General features: G+C 40.5%; 1 protein-coding gene across 8 annotated transcripts in view; it reads right to left on the bottom strand.

The window, feature by feature from the left end:
- Window positions 1-21,785, bottom strand: part of PPP6R2 (protein phosphatase 6 regulatory subunit 2) — a 206,137-nt gene that overhangs the window by 90,409 nt on the left and 93,943 nt on the right. For 5 of the 8 annotated variants that reach the window (XM_075857583.1, XM_075857588.1, XM_075857584.1 and 2 more), the window contains exons 7-11: window positions 15,693-15,805; window positions 12,641-12,754; window positions 10,905-11,055; window positions 5,730-5,882; window positions 3,703-3,903 (exon numbers count right to left, since the gene is read on the bottom strand). In XM_075857583.1, the coding sequence (XP_075713698.1) occupies window positions 3,703-3,903; window positions 5,730-5,882; window positions 10,905-11,055; window positions 12,641-12,754; window positions 15,693-15,805 (732 nt within the window). The remainder of the gene's footprint in view (window positions 1-3,702; window positions 3,904-5,729; window positions 5,883-10,904; window positions 11,056-12,640; window positions 12,755-15,692; window positions 15,806-21,785) is intronic. The other 3 variants (XM_075857585.1, XM_075857586.1, XM_075857590.1) reach the window with 1 other exon arrangement.

The following is a 21,785-nucleotide window of genomic DNA, read 5'->3' as shown; positions in this document are numbered from 1 at the left end:
GATAGACTCTTTGAGCGCCAATCAGACGAATTAAAATCTAGATTCGCTGATAGAGGGTACAGTAGACGCCTCATTAAATCGGGGTACAGCAGGGCTAGGAGAACACCGCGATGTGATCTTTTAAGAACTAAAACATATCGACCAGTAGACAATAGTGTACGTTTCATTACTACTTATAATAGTCAATGGGACAAAATAAGATCAATCCTTGAACATCACTGGTCTATTTTGAGATCAGAACCGTGCCTCGCTAAATGTCTTCCCCTAAAACCCACGATGACGGCCAAAAGGAGCAAAAACCTTAAGGATCTTCTTACCAGGAGTCATTACATACCTAAACATACCAACCCCTTTGGCCCACGGGAACCCACTATTGGATGTTATCCATGTGGTGGATGCATGGCGTGCCCCAACATTAGTAGAGCCAAAGACTTTTCAACAGCTGATGGATTAAGAACTTTTAAAATCAGGGAATACATCTCCTGTAGCTCCACTTATGTAGTGTATTATGCACTATGTGCATGCCCCAAGATCTACGTTGGCCTGACTTCTAGGCAGCTGAGGATTCGCACAAGGGAACACGTTCGTGACATCTCTGGTGCGAAAACAATAAGTGATCTTGGACAGCTGAAAACGCTGCCTAGACACTTTAAACAATTTCACAATTGCAATCCTGTCTCTGATGATTCGTGGCATTGAACATGTACATTGTGGCATCAGAGGGGGCAATCTGAGGAAGGTTCTAGCCCAAAAGGAGTGTATGTGGATTGTAAAATTGGGATCCATGACTCCCGTTGGTCTTAACGAACAACTCAATTTCACCTCTTTTCTTTAGAATCCCGTATTTCCACTGGTTTTTAATTAGGATTTTAATTGTGTGTGTCTGCTTTTTCTTAATCATATAGGTACTTGCTATCCCATAGTTCTGACAGCTCCCTGTGATGAGAACTCGTCCTTCCCGATCTGTATGCATTTGGAAAACGGAGGGAGAAGATTCCTTGGCTATTCGTAGCCCTATCCTTTATGGAGGATATAACATTTCCCTCAACTATATGTCTACTATCTAAATATCACTTTTGTTTACACAGTGCATGTTATTTGCAATTTGACATATATATTGTTTCTGATTTTTTGTTATCTATCCTACACTTGTAAATTTATGTTATCCAGTATTGATTCTATGTGTCTGTTATGTCACCTTATGGTGTATGTAATTCACTTTTATTATTTATTTTTTATTATATTTTTTATTTTTTTATTTTTTATTTATTATTTTTTTCATCTTAATCACTGTTTATGGCTACATTATTACTTCCCCTCATATTTTCCATATGTGCGGGTCTTATAAACTCACTTTCACCTTTATATATTTTTACTTTTATTTTTGGGTCTGACGCTAATATATATGTCTCTTTTCATTGAGTTTTTGACACTGTATTTGTAATACTGCTTACTAGATATTTGTCTTTTCTCCTTTAACTTATTGTATTTTCGGTTTATACTAAGGAGATTTTGACATAGCCCACTATAGGCAGTAGGACATTAATATATATCTTTCTTCTCCTCCCGTGCTCACCGTCCAATCAGGTGCGCGCGTCCTCTGCGCGACGCTGTTTTGTGGCCGGCCCTCTTCCTTGCCCCCCACAGCGCACTGCGCATGCCTGGGATCCCTGTACGCGTCGGGGATCTCTGGTGTGCGCTCGAGCGCTGGGGGCTGGAAGTGGGGCATGCCTCACTTCCGGTCTCGGCAGATGACGTGCGCCGGAATCTTCTTGGACTGAGTTTTACTTGATTCACCTGGGGCTTGCGCTATTTATACTCCTCATCTCTTTAGACACTTCACACCCCTTGAGGAAGCACATCGCGAAACGCGCGTTGGGGTTTTTCTACTCACACTAGCTCGACTCTCTGCATTTATCGTTCAGTATGGGTAAGTTGTTATATCAGTGGGTGGACGTTCGGCTTATTTAGGCTGCAGTCTGTGAATCTTCTTTCTTTCATCTTATATGACTGATGGTCTGTAACTCCTTCTAGACCTTTGCGTGACTGTAGGTCATACATCACCTGTTGTTTATGATACTGTATTTGTATAAATCTACCCATGACACTATTGTCTTACAGTGCTGTTGTATATGACTTGCGTCATGATTATATTGGTCCACTCACTTTAGTCTGTGTATTGTACACTGCCCTTCATTCTGCTATATAGAGATATTCCTGCTAGTTGTGTTTTAGTGCAACTATTCAGAGTCTTCATGTCCAGCTCTGTACCTTTTTATCTTTCATACATGTTTCTATATGTTTAATAAAACTATTTTCTTTTAATACTGGCTAGTATGCTCCTTTTTGTCTCTAGTGTATATCATCATTACTGACTACATCTACGAGCATATTTGTGATCAAGTTTTGATCCTTTTTCTATATGGACTACACTTGACAACAACGGTGATTGCGTCACTATATTTACCTTTCCAATCACATGGAGTCGTGTGATTGGATGTTACCTGGCAACGATGGACGCGCTGCGAGAGGGATGCCTTCGGCGAGATTACGTATCTGCCGCTATGTTCCTACAGCGTCCTGTTGCTAGGCCACGGTAATACTTCCGGTTTTATCAACCGGAAGTTGGCAATATATATACACACACATTCACACATGTTGCAAGACCACATTTGGTGCATTTATTATTGCTATTTGGATAACCTGCATGTGTTTGCATTATGAAGGTCCTGAAGCTCTGATTGGTGAGGAAAAGCAACGTGATCTGGTTCAACACAACTGTTGCATATAGGTTTATGCCGTAATTTTATATTTATATGTTTTTGCATGCGATATTTGTATTCTATGTATGTATTCACACTTGTGCTTCTTATGTGTCAATGCTTTGATCAGTCTTGATACTATTTAAACACATTGTGTTTGGTTTTTTTCTTGCACTTTGCACGTCACATGTATGCTATTGAGATTAATTATGCAAATGCTCTTTCACTCTTTATATACCATGCTCACTCCTCAGTATGTTACCATGCTTGATAAAGGTCCTATTGTTGGACAGAAACGTCGCTGTTTGTTGGCTGAATAAACCACTTTATTTTCACCACTTTGAGTGCTGCAAGATCTCTACTTTTATATATATATATATATATATATATATATATATATATATATATATATATATATATATATATATATACATACACACACACACATATATGCCAGTACATTAGCCTGTGTACTGATTGTACACTGGCAGTTGTTAGGGCTCAGTATGCCCTAACAACAGGAAATATGTTCAGACAGCCATGGGCTTTGATCGAGACACAGGTATTTTCTGTGACGCGATCAAAGGGTAGTCCCCCCTCCTCTTATTTACTTTGAACGCCGCGATCAGCTTTGATTGCGGCATTCAAGGGGTTAACGGCAGAGAGAAGAGGTTTCTCTTCCCTCTGCCGTTAGAACGGGGCTGCGGCTGTGTATTACAGCCGTTGCCTCGCTGCCGATCGCACGCGGACACGGCTGTCACATAGGACAGAATGCGCGAAGTACCTGCCGCTCAGCTCGAGAATTCTCGTCCTGTGTCGGCAACTAGTTAAAACTAATTTATGAATAGCGTAGAACCCCTTTAAATCAGAATGCTCACTTCCACACAGACAAGATAAAAGAATGGACAAGGGGTATTCTAGACTTTGCATTCTGACTTACATGTGCAATCATGAGATCCTCTTGCTCAGGTATGGAAGTCTCAGTATTTTCTGTGTTGCAATTGGGTGCCTCTAAATTTGTTTTCTCTTCCGTAGCTCCATAACTCCTTCCATTATGTAGAGTGTGAGAGAGGATTGCGGCTATGCACATCTCCACCTGGATATGTAGAAAGTTATTCCAAGTGTACCGGAAAAATAGGTCCTGCAGAGAGGCAGAAATGATATTTTAGGTAATTACTATTACATACAGTTATAGTTATGTGCTAGAAAAAATACCAAATAAGATCCCCTGTTAATACGAGATTGCATACAAGATAGATAAAATGTCTCACAAGACTGTAACAAGAGTAGCAAAGGGCTTTCTCAACATGAACAAAATACATTATTATTGTCTATTATTCTTTATCCAATGTTATCTACTGAAGAACATTGATCACTTTTATTGGCGATATAACTGGCTCAAATTTTACAGGAAAAAAATGTTACCCCCACCCCCACATGCCATTGTAAGGACCAGTTTGTCTACTTTCAGATACCCCCTATTATTGCACATTTATCCCACCAAATTGTTTTTGAACTTTAAATAGAATGTATGATCAGAAAATCACATTTAAATTAAGCTTTTATTCTAAACATAACGGGGAATTTATTAAGAACTGTGTGCCAGAATTATGTCGTAAAAAAGTCGACGCGTCTTATTTGCACAAAAAGTTTTTCAATTTTTCTGCCGTTCTCGCCACTTATTAAAAAGTGAACGAGGCTTAGAGAGCAAATCAATGCCAGTTCATAGATGGTGCATGGTAGGCCAGAGATGTATTAAATTTATTAAGAGGCTCACGCTTCGTAATAAATTAGGCACATTTTTCTCCAGCGCATTTTAGATGAAGACTGGTGTATAAATAAATGCTTGGGTCCTTGAAGATATGCTCTCACAATGTATAAGACTGTATAATGACCTGTATTGATGTGGAGTTTGTTGAATAAACTTGAACTGATTAAAAAAAAAGAAAAAAAAAAAAAAAGACTGTCAGTCTTAATTATTTCATCCCATTTTAATTTAAACATTTGTTGTGTTTTTAAAAAAAAACTAAAAAAAAAAAAACTTATCATTTTTGCACTGACCGCTAGATCAGACACAATAAGCTGACACTTCCTGATCACACAATGCAGTGAAAAAAACTGTTTTGTTTCTTAACTGGGTTACAGTACCATTTGCAAGGGTGCATTCAGACGTAGCAGTCATTTTGCTTTTATTGATTAACAGTAACGTTGGCAGAAGTGCTGTAGTCCCCAGGCAGAGCATCATCTGATGCTCTGCTCGGGAACTCCAGCGATAGGAGACCCCTGATTTGACCAAATATGGACATCGGGAGCAGTGCTGGAGTCCCGAGCAAAGCGCTAGCTGATGCTCTGCTCAGGAATCAAGCAATAGGCAATGTGACATCCCCTTGCCGTCATGTTCACGAACAACACATGAAGCAAGCCCTCAGTCACGTAGGGCCATGTCGGAGCGTCATATTTAAAAAAAGCTCCAGATCTTCCGGGAACAATTCACGAGCTTTGAATGGCACCATTTAGTGCAGAATTTTAAATTAAAGTACATTAGTAAGTTACTCACATAAACAATCAATGCAATTTTTGGTCCCCGGATAACCCTTAACCTTGCTAAATTTCCCCCATTAAATATTACCAGGAACCAGAGGAACATCTGATTGAATCACTATCAATAAAAAACATATAATGTAATCCGGAAAATTAGAAAAATGTCCTTCTTTAAAAATAAAAGTAATCATGGGCCTGGGATAATGTATTATGTTATTCTCTTCAAAACCTGATGTGATCACAAACCTACACAGGCGAAACAAAAACATAACTCCTCTGGGGGCATGTCATATGCTTTATTTCAATGTGTAAACCCTGATAAAAACAAAATTAAGCAACAGAAGTTAACCCCTGTTCAACATGTATTTCACTATCTTAACAATTCATTACATTACATTACAAACAACAATTCTCGGAATGGCTTACAAGTAACAGATCCATGGTCCGCAGTCTGCAGAGCTCCTGATTAATACTGGGTGTATTGGCTTGAAGCAAGGAAGCAATGAGGCGAGTAGTGTGGAGACGAGCATTTCCCAAAGGTTCTTCCAAAATACCAATTGTGGTCAAGATAGATTCTTTCTGCATTTTAAATCAAATACTGAATTAAGAAAAAGCATTTGTAAACTATAATTTGAATGCTACAATAAAACAGTAATAAGTCTTACAACCTAATAAAATTATTTTATTCGCTATTAAAATATCTGCAGAGGTATACCTATACCTTTATAGACATCTTGGCAACCAGGGAAAAAAAGTTTGCTTAAGGCCAGGATCGCACACGCAGTTTAAAAGCAATTTTTGGTGCAGTTTTTTTTTGCCAAACACATGAGCAGACACAATAGAAAGGAGATGCATCAGTCTTTTTTTTATACCTTTCCTTCCTCTAAGGCTTCGTTCACATATCCGTTAGGGCTCTATTCTGACATTCCGTCTGAGCGTTCCGTCAGAATGGAGCCCTGGCTGAAACAAACAGAAACCAGAGGTTCAAAACAATGGAAACTTTGCAAAACGGAGACAAACGGAAACCAATGGCACCGGATCTGTCACCATTGAAATCAATGGTGATGCAAACCGAAACCTGTGGTTTCCGTTTGTGTCAGTCATTGCTCCGTTTCCAATGGAAAGCTCTGACGGAATGTCAGAACAAAGCCTTGACGCAGATGTGAACGAAGACTTAGATCCACAAAAAAGGATTGATCTAAAAACTGCACAAAAAAGCTACATCAAAACTATGTGTGTGATCCTGGCCTAAAGGGGTTGTTCATATCCATGGAAACTTGAAAAACATGAATGGATGCCTGTACCTCTTAGATCAATCAAAGTGACAAAAAACTGTGATTCTGCCATTTAGATTTTTTTTCCCGCTACGGCGTTCACTGTATTGGAAAAATATTTTTGTATTTTCATAGTTTGGGCATTTTCAGACGAGGGGATACCTAATGTGTTTAGGTTTCTTTTTGTATGTCATTTAGGGAAAGTGGGGCGATTTGAATTTTTATATATTAAAATGTTTTTGACATTTTTTTATTGCTATTTTTTAGCCCCCATAGGGGGGCTTGAACCTGCGATCATCATATTGCCTATGCCATAGACTGCAATATCTCAATATTGCAGTCTCTGCAATATCGCAATATTGCAGTCTATGGCAAAATCAGTGCATTGCTATTTAAACCTGCCACAGGCAGGTCTCAATAGCAATCATCCCATAGCAGGCCTGGGAGCGTTCAGAGTGCTCCCAGCTGCTAGAGTAACACACCGGCTCCCCCAATCTCGCTGCGCGGTAACCGGTGACCGGCCCCAAAGTGAAAGGGGCAGTAAAAACCCCTCAGATGCCGGTGGTCACATCTGAATGTTTCTGGTCGCAAGCATTGCCGCTGTGTCTCTGCTGTGTAACACAGCAGAGACCCGGCAGCTATGGCGCCCACTCGGCTTCTTAGCGGGCGCCATTTTTAAAAACCCTGTCCCGAGGTAAATCGCCGGTGGAGCGACAGGAAAGGGTTAAAGCACAGACAAGGCAGCAGTTCAATAAGTAAGTACAGGATACATAAAAGAAGTATAGAGTGGGGTATACAGCCAGGTGGGGAATGCAGACATGGAAAGTTGTGTTTCTACTGGAGGTCTTCTTTAAAAACTGCACAAACATGTGTCTAGCCTAGCCCTCAATAGGGTAAGGGAACATATCACACATGGAGGGAGGTAAACAAACAACCAAAGAGTACTTTACATTCTAACATGCACAATAATCAAATGAAAAAATTACCAAACAAAAAGTGATCATAACATAACACAAATGTGTGTTTATTTCTTATTGCAATATAATAAAGATTTTGCAATGATTTAAGAGGTGCAGACTTCCATGGATATGTTTCTAGTTGATCTGTTACTTTGTAACATGCTGACTTGCACTCTAATAATAATAATCTTTATTTATATAGCACCAACATATTCCGCAGCACTTTACAATTTAGTCTGACCTAGATATAAATGAGTGGTGCCCGCCTTTTTCGCTTTTGGTATAAAGGGGTTGTGCAGCACCACTATCTCCTACCCAATCTGACATTAATTAGAATAGGACACGCGCACCATACCTGCCAGGAATCGGACTGTTGCCCCGGCAACTGTCCAATCTGGAGGAAAATAGTTTCTCTCCATGCCCGATGTCAGATCAAGCGGGAGAGGGAGACGCTGCATAACCCCTTTAACAAAGTGAATACAGCACAGGACAGATACCTTAAAGTGAAATTCCAGGCAAATTCTCCTAAATAATAAACTGGACCTACTCGAGTCATTTAACTTAGCAGCTTCACGTCACAGACTTCCTGCTGTGCTTGCCCCTATATTCACTCTGCATACAATACTGGTAATATTGAGAACTATCTGCTTCATTGTAGCGGCTACCTCCTGCATTCTGAAAGCAGGGAGAATTGCCTGAAAGGAAGCAGAGTTCTCAGTATTAGGCTGTGTTCACATCAGCGTTGCCGCACTTCCGTTGAGGGGTTCCGTCGGCGGTTTCCGTTGGGTAACCCCTCAAAGGAAAGTCAAACTGAAACCTTAGCTTCCGTTTCCCTTATTTTGACAGAATCAATTGCGCAGTTGATATAGCCCTATTGTACCATATAATGTACTAGGAAACTGGGAAATAATTATATGTTGGGTGGAAAATGAAAACTGATTTCTACGTTTGTTTTTGGTTTTTTTACTAGACCCTCAATGAACTTCAACCAGCGATCGTTGGATCGCTTGCACTATATACTGCAATGCTAACGTATTGCAGTATATCGGGTTTCTGACAGGCTTCCATTAAGCCCTGCCAGTGCGGGGCTTAATAGGAGCACAGATGGCAGACCTGGGTGCCTTCATTAGGCCCCCAGGCTTCCATGCCAACCATTGGCACCTTGCAATCGCATCGCGGAGGGCCAATGGGCTGTCAGAGTGGGTCACCCCTCCCTATTGCTTTAACTGTCGTGGTCACTATGGAGTGAGGCATCTAAGTGGTTAAACAAGCGGTATCGCGCTCAAGCGTAATCCTGCTCATTACAGTGAAGCGGCAGCTGTAACATAGCCTTCTATTGCCAGGCGCAGACCAAAAATAAAAGGGATGAAATAGAATATTAGACTAAGCTATTACATCCCGTGGAGTCTAGTTAAGAAACGTATACGTTTAACAGATGTCATAATAGCCTATGTTTGACAGATGCCGCTGTATGGCGTCCGTCACTGGCCTACAATAAAGGTAGTCTGTTAGGACTTTTTGTCCTCAGTAATTCACTGTATTAACCGATACATTCAATTTGCGCTCCCACAAAATATGAAAAAATTGTAAATTCACTGAAGTGATATGAGTAAAATATATAACTTTATTTCATAACTCTCTAAAAACAGGGGTACAATCACCACTGTGAAAAGCCCCACCGTGTGTGTTAAAAACGTATTAAACAAATATACTCCAGGTCCTGATTCAATTGTGAACCCTATATCACTGGATGTACCAGAAAGATAGCAAAATGGAATCAGCGTTTAAATATTGGTGTAACAGTGGTTTAAACCCTCAAACACACTGGAGCCCGCGATTACCGCACCAAAAACTCCTAATGCTCAGGTACACAACAATGCCACTGTCCCCTACGCTCTAATTCCTAACTTGAAACCAACCCTACGCGTTTCAATATACTTATCATCAGGGGTCTGTAGCTTGATAAGTCTGGCCAGGATGCCAGCGATATTACTTCAACAGCAGATATTCTGCCGTACACCACAGAAGCATGCTCGCATAGATATCAGCGGCATGCTTCCCTACGGGACTCTGAGTCACTATAAACACATAACTCCTCCCCCCCGGCCTCGGCGGCGCACTCCATTCCAGCCAATCACCCTCACCCACCAAATTCGTGACGCCTGACCATGTGACCACCGGCTGTCATCTGACATACCCGGAAGCCACATCGACAGCATCAAAACGAACGTGCAGGCGCAGTGGAGGCTGTAGGAACACCTCATTGCCGCACAGGAGCTCATTTTAATCGAGGATGGAGTCTAGCAATAATAATGAGTTTGGATATGTATTGCGGGTCAGCTCAGCACCGCAATTGGACTACCATCGATAAGGGCACCATCCCTGTAGATACATATTGCATGAATAATTGAATGATACAATGTCTACCACACTTAGAATTTTGAATCACTTACTAAACCGAAGAACCATGCCTATTAGCTTTAGATGGCATAATGCAAGCTGCTGTACAAGGACTTGGCACAACGGCCATATATCTGCCTGGAAAACCCTCATGATATACAACCGATAGGGATGCATATTTAGATAAAACAGGCATAATTTGTCTGCTCGTTTAACCCTTTTGGCTGTACACACTCCAATCTATAAATCCATTGAGCTTCTTTACGCAGAATGAGGTTGTCCCAATCCCCTCCCCGCTTAGGAGGACGTATTAGTTCAATTGCCTGAAATTTTAGACATTCTGCTCTGCCCTGATGTTTAGCATGTACATGTTTGGATATAGGGGTATCTCTCATATTAGCAACATCACCAACATGTTCTCTAATCCGGCGCCGAAACTGCCGCACCGTTTTGCCCACATAATTCAAGGGGCATGGACATGTAATTAAGTAAACCACTCCTGCTGTTTTACAATTCACGAAATCTCGGACATCATACTCCACCTTTGTGGTAACACTTTTGAATTTTTTCCCACTCTGGATAAAATCACAGGCTTTACAACTGCCACATCTGTGTGTGCCCGGTACCTGCCTATCCAGCCAAGTTCCTTTATGTGTAATGGGGTCAAAGCAACTCTGCATCACCCTGTCCCTAATGTTTTTACCTCTACGGAACGTTACTGAAGGCCACTGTGTGATATGGTCCGCCAAGTCTACATCAGCACTTAGGATACGCCAGTACCTTTTTAAAATTTTCATGATTTCAGTTTGTTTAGAGTCATAGTCCCCACACCACTACCACCACCATTGAGAGATGTATGGTCGACAATTGTAAGCATACCTATGTTGGCGTTCTAGCGGAAAACAACGCTCTGGATTATTTTATAGTAAACGATAATAAAGGTTATAAATGTGCATAAAAGGACTTACCTTAGGGGGGTGCTGGAGCAGGTTGTGAAAATCTTTCAGACGAGATTCTATGCCCTGAAGAACACTGATACTGACCACTGCACATGGCCTCTCATATCCCTGAGGAAATGAATCCAAAAGAGGATCCACACTGCAGAAAGAAAGAATAGCACTGAAATACAGTAAAAATCAAATTAGTTATCAAAAAATGAAAGCAAAGGAAAAGCAATATATCAGGTTACAATCTGTTATGGGAAATAAAAAGGATACCAAAAAGTTTCCAGTCTGACTGTGTCATGGCACAAAAGTTGCTATTAAAATAGTTAATAAAAAGGGTTCTTATATGTAACTGGTAAGCAAAATAGATATCACTCTGAAACAGTGTAGTCTACACATGAGCATCTCTGGTTTGCCTGATAACCGGTCATTTTCCTAAGCTCATTAATCCCATGGCAACTTGAACCGTAAATGTCCGACATTGGTAGCTGGTACTTGGCGTCCAGCAGCATAAATTTACAACTCTGTGATCATGGGGTCAAATTGTTTGTGCCCAAGCGATCACCCACATTCGTAGTTGACAGCCGCCACCATGCTGAATGGCGGAGTCATGAGAAAACACCAACCCATGTCTTTTAAGCCTTGTGAGACCGTGATCAATAGCGAATGCAACATTACAAGAGAGGGAGTTCTCTCTTGTAGCTGATCGTCAGCACCGGTGACAGCAATCTCCAGGACTGACGGTTTTTAAGGACAGCCCTGGGTCTAACAAAGGCCCCCAGAGCGGTCCTGTGTACCTGAGGTACAGTATGCCCCAACAGCCGCCTGTGCGTTTTACAAGCACATGCATTAATGCAGTGAAATACAGAGGTATTCCAATGCATTATAATGAAAAAATGTAATTGTAAAGTAAAAGTCCTCATGTGAGGCGGAAAAAAAAAAATTGTTAAAAAAAATAAACCGCACGCACATAAAAAATAAACACAATTTGTTCTTTTTTTTTAATACAAACAGTTTATTAACTAAAAGTTTAAAAAAAATACATATATTATATATCTCCTTAATTTTGATAGATCCCCTCAATTTAAAAAAAGAAGAAGGTTTTCGAAGAATTAAAAAATAAATAAACAAAACATTGGCGGAATTACATTATTTGCACATCTTGCTTTAAAAAAATAAATATAAAAAAAGCGCTAAATTTTATGCACCAGAAAACTCTACAAGGAAACAAAAAACAGCCCTCACATGGCAACATCAGCAAAAAAAAAAAGAAAACCGCTATGGATCTCGGAATGCATGGAGGCAAAATTGAAAAAATACGCTCCACCCTTAAAGCTAAAATGAGCCACGCCCATAAAGGGGTAATGGGTTGGACATTGACTTACAGGGTGGACACTTGGAAAAACAAATCTTTTTTTCTGGAGGCGAGCTATTTTGCATAAATTTTCCAAGGGAGCCTCGCCCTACAGACTTTCTACCAGCTGGGTCTCAAGGAGAATCAGTACCTTCCAAGATGTAATTGAATGGCATATTTTTTTTTAATCAAACTTTTGAATAAACCGATGTGAAAGACTAAGCAGATAGAAGTCCTCCAATTTTCTATCTATGAATGAAATAAAAGTAAAACAGCAACATATGGTATTTTGCTTGATGACTGATACCATAATAACTTGATGGGTCTTTGGCAGAATAAACACTATAAGACTACTGGCAACCAAAATGTAAAGCTTGCTTTATTGTAGTCAATGAATAGAACATACCTTGGTCTTCTGGTTTCCAGTAATGTCAGCAAAATTTGAGTCCCACACACAACACAGCTCTCAGTTGGCTCTCCATTAAACATATTGTGCAAAAGTTGCTCTACACACGGTTGTCTACAGGTACAAAATAAACAACATTATTACTTCTGAAAAATATTATAAAGGCCAACAACTGAATGGAGATAAATGTATTTTATGATCAAACAAAGCACAAAACCAAAAGAAGTATCCCAGTAATCAAAATAGGAAAAATTTCTTATCTTCTAATATTCGTTATTGTTAAAGATGGTATAAAAAAATGTTAGACCCATCATTTAAAAGTCAAGTTGGGACATATTTATTGAAAACATTTATGACACAGTTTAGCAAAACTTATGGGAGATGTATTCATAAACCGTGATGAAGCTGGCATGGAGTATTGAGGGTGAAAGCTGATCAGGTTTGGATTATATGGAGTGTTGTGACTACCAAAAAAAAACAAAAACTCACAGAGCCAAATAGATTTAAACGCTTTTGTGGGCCATATAATAGCCAAAGCAGCATTAGAAATATTCACAAAGAGAAACTACTAGTCAAAAGTTACATGCACAAGATAAAACATAACTTTCACTTTAGTCAATATTAAAATATAGATATTCTTCCAGGATGACAAAAGCGATATAGTGAGACTAGCAATTCACCCTGGTAAGAAACCAACCCTACCTTGTGGAACCACATTCCCCATTCCCCTATTGACCCAACTATTAGCTCCCAGTTGACGAGGGCAAAAACAAGAGCTTTATGGGACTGGTTGGAGAGCAGGGTATTGTAGGGTACATGCTCTGATTAGGTAGTGTGGATTCTTTAGGTAATACTAGGGCTAATTGCTAGACTCACTATATCGTAATTGCCATCCTGGAATAATCAAAGTTATGCTTTAACTTATACAAGTATCTTCTGACCAGTGATACCTCTCTTTTTAAAACTTTGAGAAAAGTCTGTTGCCCCTGGCTCTCTTAAGCTCACACTAACTCACGTCTCTCTTTGACTCATCCTTCCTATCCTTTCTGCCTACCCATCTTTTTGAACTAGACCGTTTTTACTGCCTACAGATCACGGTTTTGTTCTAATTTCCTCACTTGAGGTTTATTTTATTAAAATATGCTATCTACAATATTTTGCCTGTGTTCACATTATAACCTATGCATATCTTTTTTTATGTTTATTCTCTATGTATCTGTGCATTTTTACGGTTAAATTGTATGCATTCTATTTTTGTAGTAAACAAAGCACTGTTAAGTTTGTACCTTTTTATTTTGTTCTGATAGAATAAATAAAATCTTAGAAAGAATAAATTAGATGAAATAGATAAAACAGCAAGCGCATGATGAAAGTCATCACCATCTGGAGTCCATTCAAAACGCACAAGCTGTGTACTTTTTTTTCATCTGTGCTGCACTCCTAGACATTAATAAATACATTTGGGATGTTATTAGCAAACTATGTCTCTTTTTGTTGAACCACATAACTAATAAAGCTCCTCAAGAAAGACGATAAAGTGATGAATATTGCTAAGTGCGCACCAGCGCCGAAGGCTCCATTAGGAACCACCATAGCAGATCCAGCCAAAAATGGCAGAAGAAATAGTACAGCGCGCTATCCTATTTCTTCCAGTAAAACAACGGATACCCTGTCGGAAACCCGATGGAATACATTCAATTCAACTTGTTCCATCGACCCTTCAATTTTTTTCATTCCTCTGTCGGAACAAAAGAACGGAAAAAAGGAGGCAGATGAGAATTCAGCCTTAGAAAAGTAAGTATTTTAAAGGGGATTTTAGCGATTCGAGTGAAACTCGCCTTCGTGTGCCCTATTAAGACTACAAATATATTTCAAATACACGGTTTTAAAAAAGCTACACCAACATGGCCGGCGTCTCTAGTGCTGTGCCGTGATTGGCCACCACTATCACATAAATACACAATGAAAGACACGTCAGAGTAGGCTTTACCTATGCTGTAACTTTACTACAATAAACATATTTGAGGTCTTAACCCCTTAATGCTCTACGCAGTACTTTTACGTCGAGCTGAGGGCATCGTTCACGCTCAGCTCAGTTATAGTACGCTGGAGCATTAAACATGTGCCTGTATCAGACAGCAGTTATCACAGCTCATTGCCAAGGGACCAATTGCAGTGGGTCCCCGCCAATTAACCCCTTAAATGCCACAGGAAAATCGCAACCGCAGAATTTAAGCTACCGGAACACTATCTGCACCCCCCGACACGATCACGGGGTGCCTATGGTTGTTATTTCCACCAGAGGCCTAACAATAGCCTCCAAGTCTGCCATATACAGAAGCCTCTTAGGTCCTGGCAGAGCCACAAGACCCACTGAGGCCGCTCTATACATAACCCCTCACGTCAGGACGTGCTGTTACGTCGTGGTGCGGGAATGAGTTAAAATGTGATGTCTGCAAAAAAACTGATGGCCTAATGGGTTAGGAAACTTTCTAAATGCTGTTTTGCATACTCTGAGGGTTGCAGTTTTTTAAATGGGGTGATTCAAGGGGTTTTTCTATTATATAGGTCCCTCAAAGTCACTTCAGAACTGAACTGGTCCCTAAAAAAATAGGTTTTGGAAATTTTGCTGAAAATGTGACAAAATGCTTTTAAAGTTATAAGCTTTGTAACATCCTAGAAAAAAAAAATAGAAGAAGGATGTACAAAAACAATGTCAAAATAAAGTAGACATACTGTAAATGTTAACTAGTAACTATTTGTATTACAAACAGACACATTTAAATTTAGAAAAATGCTAATTTTTCTAAGTTTTCTCAAAGTGTTGGTGTTTTTCGCAAACAAACACTGAATATATCGACCAAATTTTACCACTAACGTAAAGTACATTATGTCATGAGAAAACAATTTCAGAATCGCTTGGCTAAATAAAAGCATTCTAAAGTTATTACCACATAAAGTGACATGTCAGATTTAAGGCCCAAACTAGACTGCGTCATTAAGGGGTTTAAACAAATTCTATTGAATTAGATAAGAGATGACTGTAACTCACGATTCAAGCGTTACCAACAGAGGGTCAGTCTCCAGTATCTCCTGCATCTGACTGCACTGATCTCTACTCAGGCGAATGAGATCACATAAGGTCTGGGATGCATTAGACTGCCTCTGAAAATTAAAAGGAATGAAAAGTAAGTGCAACACAAAATGCAAGACCAACATCCTGAGTAATCGCCACCAAGTCATAAGATTTGTAATAGATATGAGGAATATACGTGTATACATATATAAGTAAATATAGCAAAGAAAATCAGTTGAGTGCACAAACTAGAGCCCGCGAAGCCATTCTGTGAAACACCCAACCATCAGGACCAAAAAGTACATGTCTGTGTCATAGTGGTTCAGAAAGACTCAGATGTCAAAAGACAGCCGCGTTAATCTGTTGCAGAGAACAGGAGAGTCATCTATACCCCAGCTCCATTCTCTCCTCCCTGCAGTGATCCTGGATAGCAGTGAAGGCTTTGCCGCACTTTTGTGGCTGTCCACGTACCTTTTATGTGGAAGCAGGGACAGGTAAGAACTAATTGTGCACTGTGTGGCTGACACTTATGCGGGGAACTGGGGGACTGTATGAATTCTATTTTGAGCAACTTAAAAGGATCAATCTAAGCAAATCAGTTACTGTGTTATGCCTAATGCAGACCTGCCTGCCCAGTCTTCCCCTGCACAAGGCATAACAAAGTGCACCAGATTTACCCATAGTGCTCCTCTAAAGGGGTATTCCCATCTGAGATATTTACAGGTTCAGCACTCCAGAGGATTAGACAAGGTGGAGAGGTGGCCTTGCATGAGTGTGACCCATCAACTACAATGGAGATAGTTACACACATGTGCTGCCACCTCATCTCTGGAGTACAAACAGGGGAGCAGAAGACCCCCATTCTCCCCATAGTTGGGAGTCCCAAATACAGAACGTCCACCAGATATTTATGGCATATATTGTCAATATGCCATGTATATATTAGATGTGAGATGTGAATACACCTTTAAAGAGGCACTGTCACCAGATTATCAAATCCCTATCTCCTATTGCATGTGATTGGCGCTGCAATGTAGATAACAGTAACATTTTTATTTATTTTTTAACTATCATTTTTGGCCAAGTTATGAGCAATTTTATATTTATGCAAATGAGCCTTTCTAATGGACAACTGGGCGTGTTTTCTCTTGTTTCCAACTGGGCGTGTATTGTGTTTGTAACATCTGGGCGTGTTTACTTGTTTTACTAGCTGGGCGTTGTGAATAGAAGTGTTTGTCAGCATCATATGTCAGCATCATACACTTCTATTCACAACGCCCAGATGTTACAAACACAATACACGCCCCGTTGGAAATAAGAGAAAACACGCCCAGTTGTCCATTAGAAAGGCTCATTTGCATAAATATAAAATTGCTCATAACTTGGCCAAAAATGATCGTTATTAAAAAAAAAACAAAAAACGTTACTGTTATCTACATTGCAGCGCCGATCACATGCAATAGGAGATAGGGATTTTAGAATCTGGTGACAGAGCCTCTAAGTTTTATTGTAGCCCTCAAACCATAAAAGGCTCTGCACCCCTGCTCTAGAGCATTGCAGTCAACCTCTAATAAACAGATTTGATAATTTAGTCAAGGGATTTTCACACTAATGTAACTATATCCTATACTAATGGCACCACATGCTGTATATATTAGTATACTAATAGAAATGTTTTTTTACTACAAACTCTTATTGCTTGGTTATTCTTCTCGTGGGCACTTACTCTCTGCAGTGCCGATACGTGGGCTGGTTGTGCCACAACCCTATAACTCCCCTGCACTGTAACGTCTGCCCTGTACACTGCGTAAGATGAAGGTATGAGACGGGGAGTGGAGTACTGCACGAGAGGCCACGAAAAAGGAATATTTGCGCTTGTACTGAAACAGAGTAAGGCTAAATCTGCCCTGACAATTCCTTTTGTCTCTACTTCGTGACAGAACACTGGTCCATCTTGAAGGATGCATTCCCACAGATATCAGTTTCAGTGTCTCCCCCCCCCCCCCCTGCCATTAGGCTGTATAGGAGATCTAAAAATCTCAAGAATAGACTGGTTCAAGTGATTCTGGGACCAGGTAATTTTCCTCTCCGTACATGGAAGGCATTATATCCTGGTTTGAACTGCAGTAACTGCAATAGTTAAAAGGCAGTACATTTGTACACCCAAGAACAGCCAAGACGTGTCAGATGGGACAGTTTTTCACATGTCAGTCTGATTTTGTAATTTATTTGATTGAGTGTCCTTGTGGCCTCCTTTATATGGACAAGACCACACAAGAATGATACTCTCACACTAACCAGCAGGGTATACGATTAGAAGTGGTAAGAGGGGACTACCCGTTCCTGTTCGTTTTATGATTTGCAGACATAATATAGCACAAATATAATTTAAAATAAGAGACACTGTTGTCCCATTGAGAACAGGGGGTAACAGAGAAAGAGAATTGACTTGAATTGAAATGGATCTATGAATTAGACACATTGGAACGACTAAGCAGGGAAATTAAGATAAGTGGTGTATATTAATTCTTGTGTGACCATATGAATTTTAAGATATTGTGCCCAACGTAAGTAATGCTGTGATTTTAATTTTTAGATATTTTTTTCTTATTAGATGTCATTGGAGAACGGATTATTGCACTTCACAAGTACTCTGACCATCTTTGTTTGTGATGGTGTGGGGCTATTTGTATTGGTGATAGGAATATGTTGTTTAGAATAAAGAATATACATTCTTTTCCTGCAAGACTGATTTCATGAGGAACGGTACCACCATAGTGTAATTAATGACATGTCAGACACACGTCTATGATATATGCGGATGCTGGCGTCTCTGACAATGAATTGAAAGCTGGTTCCATACTAAGGCTTCGTTCGCATCTGCGCTAGGGTCCCGTTCCGATGGAGCTTTCCGTTGGAACGGGACCCTGACTGACACAAACGGCCGTTTCCATCACCATTGATTTCAATGGTGACGGATCCGGTGCCAATACTCTGCACTTTGTATTTGCGCGACTGAGTGAATAAAAAACTCAATATTGCTTCCATTGAGTGCTGTGGTCTTTCCTATATTTTTGTCTGAAGAGGTTCATGAGTGCTCTCTATCTTTATAAGTCATTAATCTGGTTGTGCTGCTGACTTATTGTAGATGTGCTGCCTAGGAGTTACGGTAGTGCCACACACTGAGATGGAAACATCAGGTTTAGGTAGGTTAGTAGATGAAGGGAATACAAGAAGCTCAGTTTTTAAAAGATTTAGTTTCCAATAAAGACATGATATTAGAGACAGGCTTTAGTTTCATCATAGGCCATGACATTCGAGACAGGTGTTTTTTTTTACTAGAGCGGGGGTGATGCCACAGGAAAAGGTATATCATTGGGTGTCATCAGCATAGAGATTTATACAAAAGAGGGCTGCCTGCAAACAGCCAAGCCCAATTTCCCAGCCACCACTGATGTGTAAAATAATGAACTTTATTAAGCTACGTGTAGCTAGACAGACCACATGAATAAATTTAAAATTCTCACTAGCCGAGAGACGGACACAGGCATATGTTATCTGATTTAACAGACAAATGTAGTTTCTGACGTAGGAGTATTGGTATCTTCCCTAGTCAATTAGATTTGTTAAGGTAACTAGTAGGCAACAATAGGTCCGATCAGCGGCAGTGTATTAAAATATTAGCAGCTCCCCCGACATGTTTCGCTACTACGTAGCGTCCTCAGGGGTACACGGGGCTAATGGCGGCGCGGAATGAAAAGGATCCTGATATAGACACGTCTATGACGCATCTGAAGGTGTGTCGGACCAGATAACCAATGGCAATGAGGGAGACACTGAGGTCTCTCAGCTGTATGTAGCCGACAAATGAACAACAAGATAAGATGGTCCAATTACAGGCAGGGAGGCGGCGCATGCGCAGAGACATAGAACAAGGACTTAGCGCGTACAGCCTAACTAGGACCGCAACTTTCGGAGCGAGTCACCAGCGCATGCGCAGATACACAGAATAGCGACACAGTGCCAGAGAGCTTCACTCTGCTCGTAATTTACACTGTGTGCAATGGTACTGCTTGTCTTCATCGTTATACTGACAATGCTTAGCAAGCATATGTCCACGGGTCTAGCCGGTATATTAGGGGTAAGTGGGCAAATGGAAGCCCATTATTAATTAATTGAGCTAGTGCCGATATATAGCTAGGGTAGGATAATAGACCAATATAGAGGGACCTATATGTGTCCCGTCCCCATGTAACCCTAATGTGCACTCGGCTAATCTGCCTTCATGTCACGATCAATGTCACGAACTGTATCTTCAAGCCACATAAATTCCAATAAGGCACATATGCAATACTGTAAGTACAGAGGAGCACCCTCCCCTGTGTAAATACATATTAGTTCCCTATAATAAAATGGTCATTCATGAATAAAGAATGCCTCAAAAATCCCCTCTTGGGGACATACCATAATTCTGGAGGTGAGCACAGGATCACTAACAATATACATGATATGTCAATGACAGTAAATCGCCGCCAAAATGTGGTCAAAGTCACAGTAGAAGTACGTAGATTAGTCCAACCTCCTGATAAGAATGGTTATGATATTATTTAAGAGAATTCTCCACGTTGATGTAGAGAGCTCAATAAATGGCAGACAAACAATATTTTATTTTAATTATCAGTAGTTTTTATATGTATAAGTATAATTCTACAGAGGTCCAATAGTATAGACACAAACAACAAAGAGAATAAATTCTCAATGTCCAACTGCAGAGTCAAAGAAACGCACTGAAGGTAAAACCTTCGTTCAGACCTGAGGGAGACATAGTATTAAGTCTATGGATCCACCTCGCTTCCTCTTGCAAGAGTTTACGATCCAAATTGCCCGCCCTGGGACCCATTTTAATTTGGGTAATACCCCAGAATTTCAGCAATCTAGGGTTACCTCCATGAAACTTCACAATGTGTCTGGAAAGAGCGGTATCCTCGTTACAGGTCACCGCACTCATGTGTCTAGAAACACGTCTTCTCAACTCCTGAATGGTTTTACCCACGTATAACTTAGGGCAGGGACACTTGGCGATATAGACCACCCCACTGCTCTGGCAGTTCAAAAATTGTTCTATTCGATATAGCTTACCGTCGACAGGATTGGAAAAGTTCTTAACGGTCGGCATTAGGGGGCAGAAAGAACATCTGCCGCACGGGTGGAAACCCTTTAATGGTGATTTAAGCCATGTCGAAGAAATGTTGGATTGTCTAGAGTAATGGCTATGCACCAAGAATTCCCGTAGGTTCCTACCCCTACGGTAAGTAACGCTCGGATTAGCCATCACTGCATCCCTGAGGTCAGGGTCGGCCGTAAGGATAGCCCAGTGTCTTCGTAGGATTTGAATGACCTGAGGGGAACCGGCATCATAAGTGCCAATACACCGAATGGCTCCAGGTGACCCTGTTTTCGTGACTTGACTTCCTCTATTTGACAATAGGTCACACCTATCAGAAGCCCTTGCTCTGGCATATGCCCTATGTAGCCATTTTTTCGGGTAGCCGCGTGCTGTAAACTTGTCAAAAAGACCGTCACATTCAGTCTGAAAGGCCAGCTCACTTGAGCAGTTACGTCTGGCTCTCAAGTACTGGCCAATGGGTATGCCCTTCTTCAGGGCAGGAGGATGATGGCTCTGCCAATGTAAAAGGCTATTAGTCGCGGTAGCCTTACGGAAAATATCCGTTTGGACACCGCCACCAGGATCCAAAGATATCTTGAGATCAAGAAAATTAATAGCATGATCATGAATCTCATACGTAAATTTCATGCCAATGGAATTGGCATTGAGCATAGACATGAAGTCACAGAAAGTGTTGACATCCCCATCCCAAAGGATGAGAATGTCATCAATGTATCTCCCCCAGAATGAAATATGTGAAGTGAAGGGGGAGAAATTATCAGAAAAAACAATGGTGTCTTCCCACCACCCTAAAAAAAGGTTCGCATAAGTAGGTGCACAGACCGTGCCCATGGCCGTGCCTTTTATTTGATGGTAATATTTATGATCAAAAATAAAATAAT

The sequence above is a fragment of the Rhinoderma darwinii genome, chromosome 3 (assembly GCF_050947455.1).
Source record: "Rhinoderma darwinii isolate aRhiDar2 chromosome 3, aRhiDar2.hap1, whole genome shotgun sequence".
NCBI classification, from domain to species: Eukaryota; Metazoa; Chordata; class Amphibia; order Anura; family Rhinodermatidae; genus Rhinoderma; species Rhinoderma darwinii.
Note: the sequence above shows the minus strand (reverse complement) of the source record. Positions and strands in the feature narration are given on the sequence as shown.